This window comes from Triplophysa rosa, unplaced genomic scaffold (genome assembly GCF_024868665.1).
Source record: "Triplophysa rosa unplaced genomic scaffold, Trosa_1v2 scaffold324_ERROPOS109529, whole genome shotgun sequence".
Taxonomy (NCBI): domain Eukaryota; kingdom Metazoa; phylum Chordata; class Actinopteri; order Cypriniformes; family Nemacheilidae; genus Triplophysa; species Triplophysa rosa.
In genome coordinates this window covers 75558-88856 of record NW_026634335.1, presented here as the reverse complement: position 1 = coordinate 88856, position 13299 = coordinate 75558, and the positions used below count along the sequence as shown (strand labels likewise).

The 13299-nt window shown below is 39.2% G+C and overlaps 1 protein-coding gene across 1 annotated transcript in view; it reads left to right on the top strand.

Moving 5' to 3' along the window:
• Positions 1 to 211: 211 nt before the first annotated feature.
• LOC130550439 (protein timeless homolog) overlaps positions 212 to 13299 on the top strand; it is an 82422-nt gene continuing 69334 nt past the window's right edge. The window contains exons 1-2 of the mRNA XM_057327916.1: positions 212 to 226; positions 283 to 402. Coding sequence (XP_057183899.1) covers positions 212 to 226; positions 283 to 402 — 135 coding nt within the window. The remainder of the gene's footprint in view (positions 227 to 282; positions 403 to 13299) is intronic.

Below are 13299 nucleotides of genomic sequence, written 5' to 3'. Positions count from 1 at the left end.
TGATCCACTTGAAATGTTGACTAGCGTAGAATGTCTAGTTAAATGTATATAAGATTTTAGTCGGTTGTTAAACTTTGCTTGCCACCAATTGTTTTGTGTTATCATAAAATGTCAAATGTGCTAAAAATTTTTGTCTGCATGTCAGAATAGATCAATGTTGTAAAAGTTTCCAGAAGCTATTACAATTGATCAGCTCAGATCAATAGCTCAGATGGTGGCTGATCTGGTGTGCTAATGTCTTAACAAGCACTGAGTTAATAATTTTCTTTGTTTGACCAATAGAAAAAGACAGTTAAACAAAGAAAACGAAGTCAGAAGACCCTTCAGCCTGAGGCAACTACTGAAGACCTGGAGCAGACGTGGCAGATAGTGTCTGAAGAACTCCGAGCATCTGTCTTTCAGGTGACCAAAATCTGTCCTATACTTAAGACATCACAGGCACAGCAGTTAAAAACTTAAGTTAAAATCTGTACACCTAATTATTTCAGTGTTTGTGTATAACATTTTTTATTTATTTATATTTATAAAATAGCATAGGAGATTTATCTTCATTGTTCGTTTTTTTCTGAGTTTCTTCACACTATAGGACACATTTACGGTAGGGGTGTGCCATATCATACCATCCACAATAACACCGGTATAAATTTGTACAATATAAAAAAGTGTCATATCGAAGTGATGACGTAAGCCGCATTTACGTTCCCTAGCGCGCACAACAACACCTGTCTGAGATGAACAGCAGCATCATGTCAGCCTCCGAGGACTATTTAGTGCCTATAAACGGAGCTACTTCAATAGATTGAGAGTGGTTTGGTTACAAGACGACAGACCTCCAACAAAGCAAAATATTTCACAAAATATGCTAGAAAACTGTTGCCGCTGAGTAAATGGTGGATGGAAATTACTGACTGTATCACTACTAGGGATGACCCGAGCCGATCGGGATCGGGGGCCGATCAAAGCATTTTTAACCATTTTTAACGCAATCATTTCTGACCGATCACCTCTGCCATTTCAGACAGCTGTGTCTGCAGTGTGGAAATGTGCAATGGAACAGCCGCTTGCAGTGCGAGCATTCCGCTATCAGTGGTTCCCAAACTGGGGTACGCCAGGTGACGGCAGTGTACACACAGCAAAATAGTAGTCATGTAGTGCCTTAAAAGATCAAATTCATGACATCCAATCAAAAAATATGCGTCCACTCATGCGTAAGCGCACGTCTTTACGTACCGCATGTAATTCGACTGCACGCGGCTTGGAACGAATCAACAACTGCTTGTTAAATTAAAATGGATAAGTGGTTGCAAAGATTTAGGCCCGCAGCCACAGAAAGAAAATCGACTCCCAGCAGCTCGGATGATCCACAGTCCTCTGACCACACCCCGGGTCCCTCCAACAGCACTTCGGCTGCAGGTGTAAGTCAACCACCCGCTCCGGTTGACACCGACACAGATAGCGATGCATCGGAGACTACAGTGTCAACTCAGGTTCAGCAGTTCACAGAAAGACAATCAAAAAGGCGTAAATATGATGAGAAATACATTTCATATGGATTTACTTACATTGGCAGTGATGAAAATCCCAAACCACAGTGCGTTATATGTGCAAAAGTACTCTCTCATAACTGCATGAAGCCAGCGTTTTTGCGCAGGCATTTAGAAACAAAGCATGCGACTTTGAAAAATAAACAGCGAGAGTTTTTCGAAAGACAGTTAAGACAACTCGGGAGTAGTAAGGCCCTTACAACAGCGTCAGAAAACCTTAATAAGAAAGGACTGGAAGCATCCTACATGGTGAGTTACAGTGTGGCTAAAACGGGCAAATCCCATACTATTGTGGAGAACTTAATTCTTCCTGCTGCAGCTGATATTGCGGGTATTATGCTTGGGGGGAAAAGCCAAAAAACAATACAGAAGATGCCGTCATCAGACAACAGTTTCACGTCGCATCGCTGATATGGCAGAAGCTATTGCTTCGCATAAAATCCAGCGAATTCTACGCTTTACAAATCGATGAATCAACGGATTTAGCTGGTTTGGCTCAGCTGCTGGCATATGTCCGGTATATTTATGATGGTTCAGTTATGGAAGATATACTTTTTTGCAAACCGTTTGAAGGCAGAGCAACTGGAGAGGAGATTTTCAAAGTTTTAGATGGCTTTGTAACATCACATGGACTTCAGTGGACAAATTGTGTGGGCATTTGTACTGATGGAGCGAAAGCCATGATATGCAGGCTGAGTGGACTGGTAACACGTGTGCAAGCAGTTGCGCCCTGCGCGGTTTGGGTACATTGCAGCATCCACAGAGAAGCGCTGGCCACCAAAGGAATGCCTGAACGTCTTAAGGAAGTTTTGCAAGATGCTGTAAAAATTGTAAACTTTATTAAAGCAAGGCCTTTGAATTCTCGTTTGTTTTCTGCATTGTGCAATGAAATGGGCAGCGACCACGTCACATTGTTACTACATACTGATGTACGATGGCTGTCCAGGGGAAAGGTTCTCACATGATTGTTTGAATTTAGGGATGAACTTAAAGCTTTTTTTATCGACCATCCCTTTGAATTGAGTAACCGCTTATATGACGAAGAGTGGCTTACAATATTGGCCTATCTGGGTGATGTTTTTTCCCGTCTGAATGAGCTGAACATCGGATTGCAGGGAGTTGCCACAACCATATTTAATGTACAGTACAAAACTGAGGCCATGATCAGAAAGTTTGCTCTCTGGACTAATTGCATTAACGAGAACAACACCGAAGCCTTTTCATCATTGCATGATTTTTTGTTAGCAAACGAACTCAGCTTTACTAACAGCGTTAAGCGTGACATAATGAAACACCTTTCTGAGCTGTCTTCGCAGTTTCGCAAGTACTTTCTGAGACAGACAATTCAAACACCTGGAATTGCAATCCATTCTCTGCAAACAGCACAGCTCACCTTCCTGTTTCTGAGCGAGAGAGTCTCATAGAAATCTCTACGATTGGCGCTTTGAGAATTGACTTAGCACAAAAATTACTGGATAGCTTTGCATGCAGAGTATCCTGCCTTAGCCGATCACGCTTTGAAAACATTACTGCCCTTTTCCACAACGTATCTTTGCAAGAGTGGGTTTTCAGCACTTGCCCACATAAAGAACAAATATCGACACAGACTCTGCATAGAGAATGATTTGAGAGTCAGACTTTCTCCGATACAACCAAACATCACAGAGTTATGCAAGTCATTTCAAGCACATCCATCTCATTAAACAGTGAGTCATTTATTTATATATGAGTCATATATCATTTATTGTTTGATAAAAGAAAATTACATGTATTTAGAATAATATATATATAATATGCAAATAAAAAAATGTTTGAGACCACAATTGTGACTGTAAGAAATGGGGTACGCAGAATGATGTTAAATCCCTGGGGGGGTACGCCATTGTAAAAAGTTTGGGAACCACTGCGCTAGGTGTTAGCAATGGAGTTCGTTCAATAATAACAATTTAATAAACCCTCAAAAAAGTGGACGAATTACAGCGAGTTCACTCAGCTCTGTGACGATAGCTGTGATAGAGAACACGGGTTAGCTTCTGATTTCTTCCTTGTCATTGACTCAAATCGGTTAAATTGTCTTTGTGATTGGTGCAAAGCAACGAATAACATTTTGAAAAATCATGTTTAAGGTGAAAGTCATACCTCCACTCTCTCTGACTGTACACGTTTACAACTGATCCAAAACACTGCGGTAATCAGAGCATGAGAGACGCCTGGTACTCTCACAAAAGGGCACGCAATATTACCCGTTCATTCTTCGCCTTCAATCATTCACATTCACATTCAATTCTCACATTCTTATTAAAATCTCTCCTATGTTTCATATGTCCCTCTTCAAGCTTGTATTTCTCTAAACAGCTGTTAAGACTTTGTGAGTTGCTTTGAATGAAAGGGTTGCGTTATGCTTAAATGTGAGTCTGTGCGCATAACTAGACACAAATCAAAATCAAGTTTGTGGAAACAAATTATAAAGCGTTTCATCCAGCTTAAACAGCCAGGAGTTACAAATCATAAATTCAGTTCTTTTTGCTGGGTTAGTATTATAACATGTTTGTTGGTGGCATATTGATCTTTTAAAGCACTTTTTATTGTTAAATGCCCAACACAGAAAGACAATGAGTTTCATTAAGAAAAGAACTAGGCCCCACGTCTTTTCTCCTTTTTAAAAAAAATTGTTGAACTTAGCCTAGGGTGAATATATAAATTCTTAAACGAAAATAAATAAATGTTTTAGGCTTGTTTTGTGTGCATTTACGGAGCCTCAATTCAAAACAATGAAACGCGGTGTCCTACAAAACATATTCATTTGTGTAACTGTAACTCTCCAAAATTGATGCACTTTAAAAATAATAAGTTTATAGCTACGGTTAGACCTGGGCTGTCATGTCCTCGCGCTGCGTGCGCATGGAAAACCAAATCGGTTTAAGACCAGAAAGGATTAACTGACCTGTCAGCACAAAAAAAAACTCTCTGTGACAGTGTTCGTTGCACAAATGCATGTGCATTTGCTACAGATTGCCCAAAGTTCCCAAACTTGTGAAGTTACTTCATTTATTTTATATTCGTATTCCTGAGCCCGTTTTGAAAGGCAGTAAATGGACTCGAAGTGTCGATGCCATCGACTCCAAAAGTGGGAGTCGAGAATCGGAGTCGGCTCCAAAAAACCCGGAACCGAACACCCCTACACGACAGATGCGGTTTTCCCTTTATTTCAAAGTGAAAGTTCAAAGATATATATGTGAGTACCACAGAGTGAACTTGCAGTATTGTTGAGTGTTTGAAGCTCTGTTATTCTGTCTCCTCATGAGGACAAACTCCTGTCCAGCTGCAATAAAAGCATTTAAACTATACTTTATTGATAAAGAGGGCCATTTTAATGTTTAATCTAATCCTGCTATTTGAATTAGTTGAAAAGACAAATTCTGTCATTGTTTGCGACAATATGTTAGGCTATCATTTATAGAATGGCGAACTGTTAAATATCAATATTTTAATAACCTTAATATACCTGGAGTGTGCACCTAGCACTAGGAAAATACAAGTATCAGATCGGGACTTGGATTGGCAGATGCTCAAAATAAAATGTGTCAGGGAAGGCAGTGGGGAGAACCCAATTGTAGGCAGCGAGGGATGAAGGGGTTAACACAAAAGACTTTATTTAAACAATAAACACAAAACAAGAACCTGTGAGCGGGTAAAGCAAAAAAACACAGGTAAACAGAAACGAAGACTGACTAAACACTAGACTAACCAAACACTAGACAAAAACTAAACTGAACACTTACTAGACAGAACGGAGGAATTCACAAAGGGCACTGGCATGGGAAGCAGGAAGACACAGAACATGGAACGCAGCAAGACACCATATACAATACACGAGCACAGGACAAAGAAACATGAGGGCATTTATAGGAGAGACAAACGAGGGATAATTATACAGGGCAGGTGGGAAACATTAGACACTGCAGGGAAGCAATACATGAAACGAGAGGGGCCAATGACAAGACACGAGAAAGCACATGAGATGTCAAAACATAAACAACTCATGGCTTTCTCACATAAAACCTAAGGGCTCTGTCCCGATCCTGCCACACGACTAGAAATTCAGAAACAAGATGGCAGGACCATGACAAAAATGACTCTGATCGGGGGCACAAAAAGTGTGATCGGGACATTCCTAGTCACTACTATAATGCTGCTGCTGCCGCCTTATGATAAAAGGATGGAAAATGGCATTTATTTTGTTTGCACTAATAAATACTACTGCCTGCCAGCTGCAATCACCAATAAAACATTGTTCCATATTTATTTCCAAAACCATCGTTCCAAACATCAATCGCAAGTAGCTTTGCAAAGTTGCGTGGTTGGAACTACAGGTCTAGAGCTGTGGTTGGAAGAATCGTTCCTTATTATTATGTCATGTAGACTTACATGCATCAAGCTTTTGATCAAAGTAAGCAAGCAACATGCAGTGCATTCTATATCCATCATTCTAAATATATACAAATTCAATTTTTCATCTTTTATTTTGACAAGAAAATAGAAGCGCTGTTTATTTGAAAAGTGCGCATAAGAGGCAGACTGTAGGACCCTGGGGAATCCCTGGGCGGAGTTATGTAGGTGGAAACTTATGAATGAGTTAAATATCGTGAAATAAAACAACAGAGAGCAAAAATACGATAACAAAAATAGTTTTCAGATGCAGATGCATTATTTACAGCAATATGACATTAAATTGATCTAAACTGATTAATTAGAAGACGGTATTACTCCTCCACCTATGTGACGTCATCAACTATGTTGTTGAACCAACGTGGTTCAAACAACAGATGTGCGACAAAGTTACTATGTTTTCGGGAAACAGTCGTGAGTAGCTAGTAAGTTTCTCAAACGATGCATCGTACTATGGTGGTTAACCAGCGAGTTATGTCACACCCCAGAAAGACCACCAGGCCCTGGAAAATGTCCCTGGCACTTCAGATTTTAGGTTTAAGTGCACAAAAGTGGAGCGCAACGTGTTATATTGTCTTTTTTTCATAGGGAGGATAACATGCTATGTCATGCATTCTGACTTCTTTACACTGTCGAACGTGTGCTGGCTTCTCATGCTTAACATGGTCAACTTGTTAAAAAAGGAGTTGGATGTATGATGTTCAGGGCTCCAGACTAACTTTTTTTACTAGGAGCACTGTAGCCCCTGACTGAAAATTTTAGGAGCATAAGCAACAAATTTAGGGGCACACCTTGAATCAGCCTGCAATGCAATTGTTCACATTTTCCCCAAATTTACTTTATTACTGATACTGACAAATAAGTTACTTGATGACAGCAGATTTGGTTCTGCTTATTTAAAAAGATGCAGAGTCTACAGAGAAGCTTTGTTATTGATTTTTGCTAAATAGAGAGACTGTAATCTGAATTCATTTGAACCAACATAAATTGTGTTTGTCAAAAAGTATATATTTAATTGTTTACAGTGTTACACATTAAAGCTAAATGAAAGGCCTCGTGTAATTTTATTGTGTATTAAGGCCACTTTTCCTCATGTTCACAACACATGTAAATATAACGTCAAATAAAACTTAAAAAGCGTTTTTTTAAAGCAAGATGAAAAGCCTATGGAAGACAGTGTTCCACGATGATTGTGTTCACTGAAACCTGGCTGGATGACCAAGTTGATGATAGCACTATACCAATCGAGGGGTTTTGTACACCGAACTGGTTGGACAGAGACAAAGATACAACAGGAAAACAACGCGGAGGAGGTGTGTGTCTTTCTAAGGAAAGTTGGTGTAACACGGCAATAGTATGATATAAGATTTGTAAATCTGATATCGAACTTAATGCAGATTTAATACGTCCTTTCTACCTCCCACGCGAGTTTCCTCAGTTATTCCTTGTTGTTGTTTATATACATCCACGTGCCAAAACTGAAGTGGCATTTGAAACTGTTAAAACACTTTGGATAAACTGGACAATATATCGCCAGATGCACCTATATTTGTTTTAATATTTTAATTGTTGCACAAATATTTAAAGTAGTGGTCGACCAATATGGGGTTTTTAATGGCCAATGCCGATATTGAGAAAGCAATGTGGCCGATGGGCAGATATGAGGCCAATATAAGAAATGTAGTAAATGAGAAACATACAAAAAATTTGTGAAACTAAATTAACATCTATTTTGCATAATATTTATGCAATATTCTATTAATTGTACAACATTTAATGAGGTAACACTTCAATATTGATGATGAGTGCAGCTTTTTTGTTTAACTGTTTTACTGCTTCTTTAATCCAACAGATGATTATAGATAAAGTGTATAGTTAATGACAAAAACAGAGTGTAATACCTTAATATTAATATACAGTTACTGTACAAATAAATCGCATGAAGTTATTTTACTCGGTATGTTTCACTTTCTTAAATTAGGTCAAAGTTTTTAAAAAAAATACTTGACTAATAAAGATTTATGTCTCTTTTTCTGTTTTGTCTCAAAACAATACAAAACTACAAAAAGCACAGTCTATACATTAACTTCAAATTTACAGCATCAAAACCAAACAGACGTACACTCCAGTCCACACATTAAGTTATCGTGGACCGTTAAATCCGGTGGACATTAAATAAAAATATACAGGAATGCAAACGTATTACTTAAACATACAGTGTAAGTGTCTCTGTTTCGTTCACCTCACACACGACATAAAGTTAGCCACACAGCTCTCAGGCTGGGATTAGAGTGACAGGTTCCTGAGTGCAGGGGGAAACAGCATCTTGTTTGTAAGTTACCAAAAACAACACATATCTGAGGCAGAGCCAGTCGTGGGATTTGTCACTGTTTGTGAGGTCAAATGTTTTTCGTTTGTTTTAATAATATTAATAGCGCATTTCTGGGCACTCAAAGCACTTTACATGGAAGGGGGAATCTCCTCAACCACCACCAATGTGCAGCATCCACCTGGATGATGCAACGGCAGCCATATTGCGCCAGAATGCCCACCACACACCATCCTTATTGGTGGAGAGGAGACAGAGTTGCGAAGCCAATTAGTACATATGGGGATGATTATGAGGCCATGATGTATAGCGGCGAATGGGCGAATTTGGGATTTTTAATGACCACAGAGAGTCAGGACCGTGGTGTAACGTCTCACCCGAAGGACGGTGCTTTTTTGCCAGTATAGTGTCCCTGTCACTATACTGGGGCATTAGGACCCACACAGACCACAGGGTGAGCACAGGGTGAGACCCCTGCTGGCCTCACTAACACCTCTTCCTGCAGCAACCTAGTTTTCCCAGCAGGTCTCCCATCCAGGTACTGACCAGGCTCAGCCCTGCTTAGCTCCAGTGGGTAACCAGTCTTGGGCTACAGGGTAATGTTGGTAATGTTGGTTGTGTATGTGAAGCACCATGACAGTCTGAACTAAATTGCCCCAAGGGGATTAATAAAGCTCTAAACTAAAAAAAATGAAAAAACTCTATAGGCACGTCTAAATATCTACTGCACTTGTGCAGCGTGTCATCGTCCAAACGTGCAGGCAAATAAAAAAAATTGACAATTAATCTCAATCTAGCTTTGTTGTGCTATTTTTTGGGAGCGTTGTGGCGATGTTCGCGTGTCTCGGACAGATCATTACTGTATGAATAGCATGTGATCACAATAGAGATGATGAGCTGAGACAGTTGAAAATATACCGGTCTTTACTTTGAGGATTAATGTAAAATCATTTTTAATTGAATTGGATCATTTGAAAGTGGACACTTTAAGGTTTCTAAACAAGTATCTCTCGTGTCTGTGTGGCAAGTATTCGCTGGGTTTCAGTTAATTTTTGTGATGCATTTCAGAGAGATATTTTCGGAAATGGAGACTGCTGAAAGCGCACCCTGTTTGTTTTCTTCATTTTACAAAAGCACAATGTTATGAGAGTTCACAAATAAAACTTAACCTTTCACATTTTCGAATGATGTATTGGTCTTATTTGTATGACCAAAATTACCGGAGTATTTTAAGTCTCCTTACGCAGTGATAAGCTGAAGAGGATGTGGCCTGCGTGCTGTCGTCGACTCCAGGGTGTTAAAGAATCAGGGATGTGAATACAGATTTCCATATTTTTTGACCTCGCTGGGATCACAGGCGTAAATTACATAAATTAAATGTATTTTTCTTTATGACGGGGTTAGGGGATGTGCGCTTCCTCATCATCCAACCTGCCAACTGGATCCTTTCTATGCTCTCTACGTCATGCACACGCTTTTGTTATAAATGTGCAGAGCAACCACTTCATTCAGAACTCAATTCTGCAAGTTATCTTTATTTATCCGGAGTGTCTGTGTGTAGTGCTTCTATTTTTACCTCATTTGTAAGTCGTTTTGGATAAAAGCGTCTGCTAAATGCTTAAATGTAAATGTAAAATTGAAACCAAAAACAAATGTTTTGGTATTCAAAAAACATGGTGTCATTTTTATTGACGGTCATGTTTAATTAGTGTTTCCCACAAGATTTTAAGAGACTGTGGCGCTGATGACGTCACACACCAATTAACATATTTGTGATGTCATCACATGCGTTTGGTTTAGTGTTGGCACTTGAAATCTGTTTCGCATATACTCTCTAATCTGTCACATTATATTGTATTTTAACACAACTGAATAATATTTTCACGTATTATCTGTTCTGTTGTCGGACATGAAACGAGTATAAAATCAGGGCTCCAGACAAAAAAAATAAATTAAGGAGCCATTGGCTCCTATCGAGGAAAAGCACAGGCACCAAATTATTTTTTAAGGGCCACGTAACATGATCTTACATTTTTTTTAATGACGTACTCTTAGTTATCCTGTTGTGTGTACATCTTCCCTCTCAAAGGTTTTGCTCACAAAGTTTTTTTCAAGTTGTTTTTCCTCATAAGCAAGTCCATACAGAATCTACAGACTTTTGATGTTAATTCTGCACTACAATTTAGGAAAAATCTGCAGAAATTGTCCACAAATATAAATGTGTAAATGTGTTCAAACAGTCTTAAAATGCTGCCTGTCTAAACTGTATATTTTAATGCAGTTGATAGCAGATTTGAAACCCTTGTTAAATGAAATTATGTATTTATGTCTAGTATTAAAAAGAATTATTAGTGCTTGTGGATTTAAGTTCTTGTAACTTTGATATTGTAGACAGCGTTTGTCTTTCACGCCTAAACATCTTAACTCTTGCCTGTCTGCTGAGTGAGGCAATTTGTTTGATGCGTCAACTCGCGCTGAGTGAAGATCTGTGAATAGACTGCCACTCAGCGGTAAACAAGAGTCAACACACATTAAAGAAGTACCGCCATGGAGACGGCGACGGCTGAAGGCTCATTCTGTTTGAGTACCACTACCTACTGTACATTTACATTGAAAAGCAGTTATATGAGGTGATTTTGGCTATATTACTACTTTGTCTCATGCATCGCATATCCTTTACTGCGGTTGATCTTCTTATCAATGTGTTGTTGTGCACAATGAGTGCTTTTTTATTTTAAATACGAGTGATAGTTTTATTGTAGATCTCGTATAGCACACAAAATTCGGAGTAAATTCAGAAATATGGGAGAACACACTGTTGCTGTTACACAGAGATACAACTACAGAACACACACTGCACTGTAGGGCTGGCAAGAGCTCGCACACAGACTCACACCAATTACAAAGAGAAAGGTTGTGTAGTAAACTCTGCTACCCTTTCGTTAAGTCATGATAAACTCAATCAGCTGTCTTCTCTGTCAATAACTTCTGTGACTGTTGACGTTTATGCGGAAAGGCAAGTACACGGAGGAACACATATTGAAAACACCACCACATTTTAATTTGTTCACTGTCATGTTAGAGAGAGGCGGTGTCGAGACGCTGCACGCAACATGAGAGAGAGAGAGAGGCGCGAAAAGCTCGCAATGAATTAAGCTGTCTTAAATACTTAATTAAAAATGTAAATAGGAATCATGAAAAATCTATTTGTGGTGGCCAGTGTTGATAGTTTGGCAGGCCGCGACGAGTAATCAATGTATATAGGAAATGGACATCACAATAATATGTTGTAATGAGATTTTTTTTGGTTCGTTTTGAAACTATGGTGGAACAAATTTGACTCTGGTAGGCCCCCATAATCTAATCAATGAATGGGAAACACTGAATTAAGTGGGGAACTAAACAGCGTTTTGTAGCATGTACAGAAAATTCTAAGCCTGGGAGTTGAGACATCTATATGATATCCTTTTAAGCAATTATATACAGAGACTAAAATAGAAATGGTAATTTTACGGCCATTACGTGATTGAATGGCTTGAAACGACACAAATGGTTGATCTAGTCCTTGTCTATAAATTGCGCTGGAATAAAGCCTCTACTACATGCATGCGCATAAGGCTGGAATACACTACAAGACTTTTGCTCAGATTTTGCCCAGATTTACTGTCTGGACATTTTGCAGAAAGTCTGCGCTAGTCTGCAGATTTTTTTAAATCTGTGTTTTCCAGCCTTTAATGCTTACAGTGCTGTAAGAATTACATAGATTGTAGTGATGCGCGAGTCGGGGTTTTGTGAAATTTTATGAAATTATTTGGCCCGCACCACAACACTGTATCTATTTTTAAAACGCGCACCGCACCCGCAACCATTAAATAGACATACTAGGCATTGTAATGTAACTGAAAACAGGCTTTTTTCAGCCTAAAAGTGCTTGGAAACAGCCATTAGATTACATCGCCTTGTAAACTGGCAACAACATACACTTATGAGCTATAGAAACTTGCACTTCATGTAGCCGATACTGCTGTTGTCTCTTGCTGCAACTATTTCTGAGAACCGGTCCCAAACATTAGATTTAGCAGCTTGACCTTCTTTTCTTTTAATGATGTAAATTCCCGACCTTATTTTCTCACGCACCTCGTCTTCCATCTTCACTTTTATTTCTCCGTTTGTTTTGTTGTTGTGGCTGGCGGCGGGAGCTGCTTGGCGCTTTCATGATGTGTTCGGTTTGGGGACATCACGCAAGTTACGTTGCTACGTAGGCCTACGTATTGTAACCTTATCAAAGAACCTAATTAAATATGAAAATATATGTTCCTAAATATTTAATATAGGCTATAGGGAATTGCATGCAACATACATGTTTTTTAAATTTGTTTTTAATGACCCGCCCCGCAAATAAAGTGACAATTTCTTGCGGGGCCCGCAGGTTATGAGACGACCTACGCATCACTAATAGATTGACATCTAGCGGCTGTGTATGGAAATCTCTTGAGGCCAAAGTTTTCTTCACTTTTTGTGTTCAATTATTGCTTAATGCATTATTGCTGATGACAAAAAAAATAAAAGTAATGTACTAGTAACTACTCAAGGGATTCAGCAGGCAATTCACTGCTCAACGCATCCCTGATCTCTCTCTTACCCCTTCTTTCTCTCCCCTTTTGGAGACTGATGTCTCCAAAATTCTCCTTTCCAGCCGGCCTACTACCTGTCCCCTCGTCCCGATCACTTCCCACCTCCTACAGGATATCTCTTCGTCTCTGCTGCCCCAACTCGCACACATAAGCATACATATAAACATATAAACACCTCCATCACAATTGGTACTGTGTCCCCACCTCATTTAAACAAGCCCTTTACTCAAGAAACCAATACTCGACCCCTCAGTGGTCAGCATTTATTTATATAGCGCTTTTCACAATGTGCATTGTTCCAAAGCAGCTTTACAGGAGCAAATAAGAAAAACACAGAAAGGTA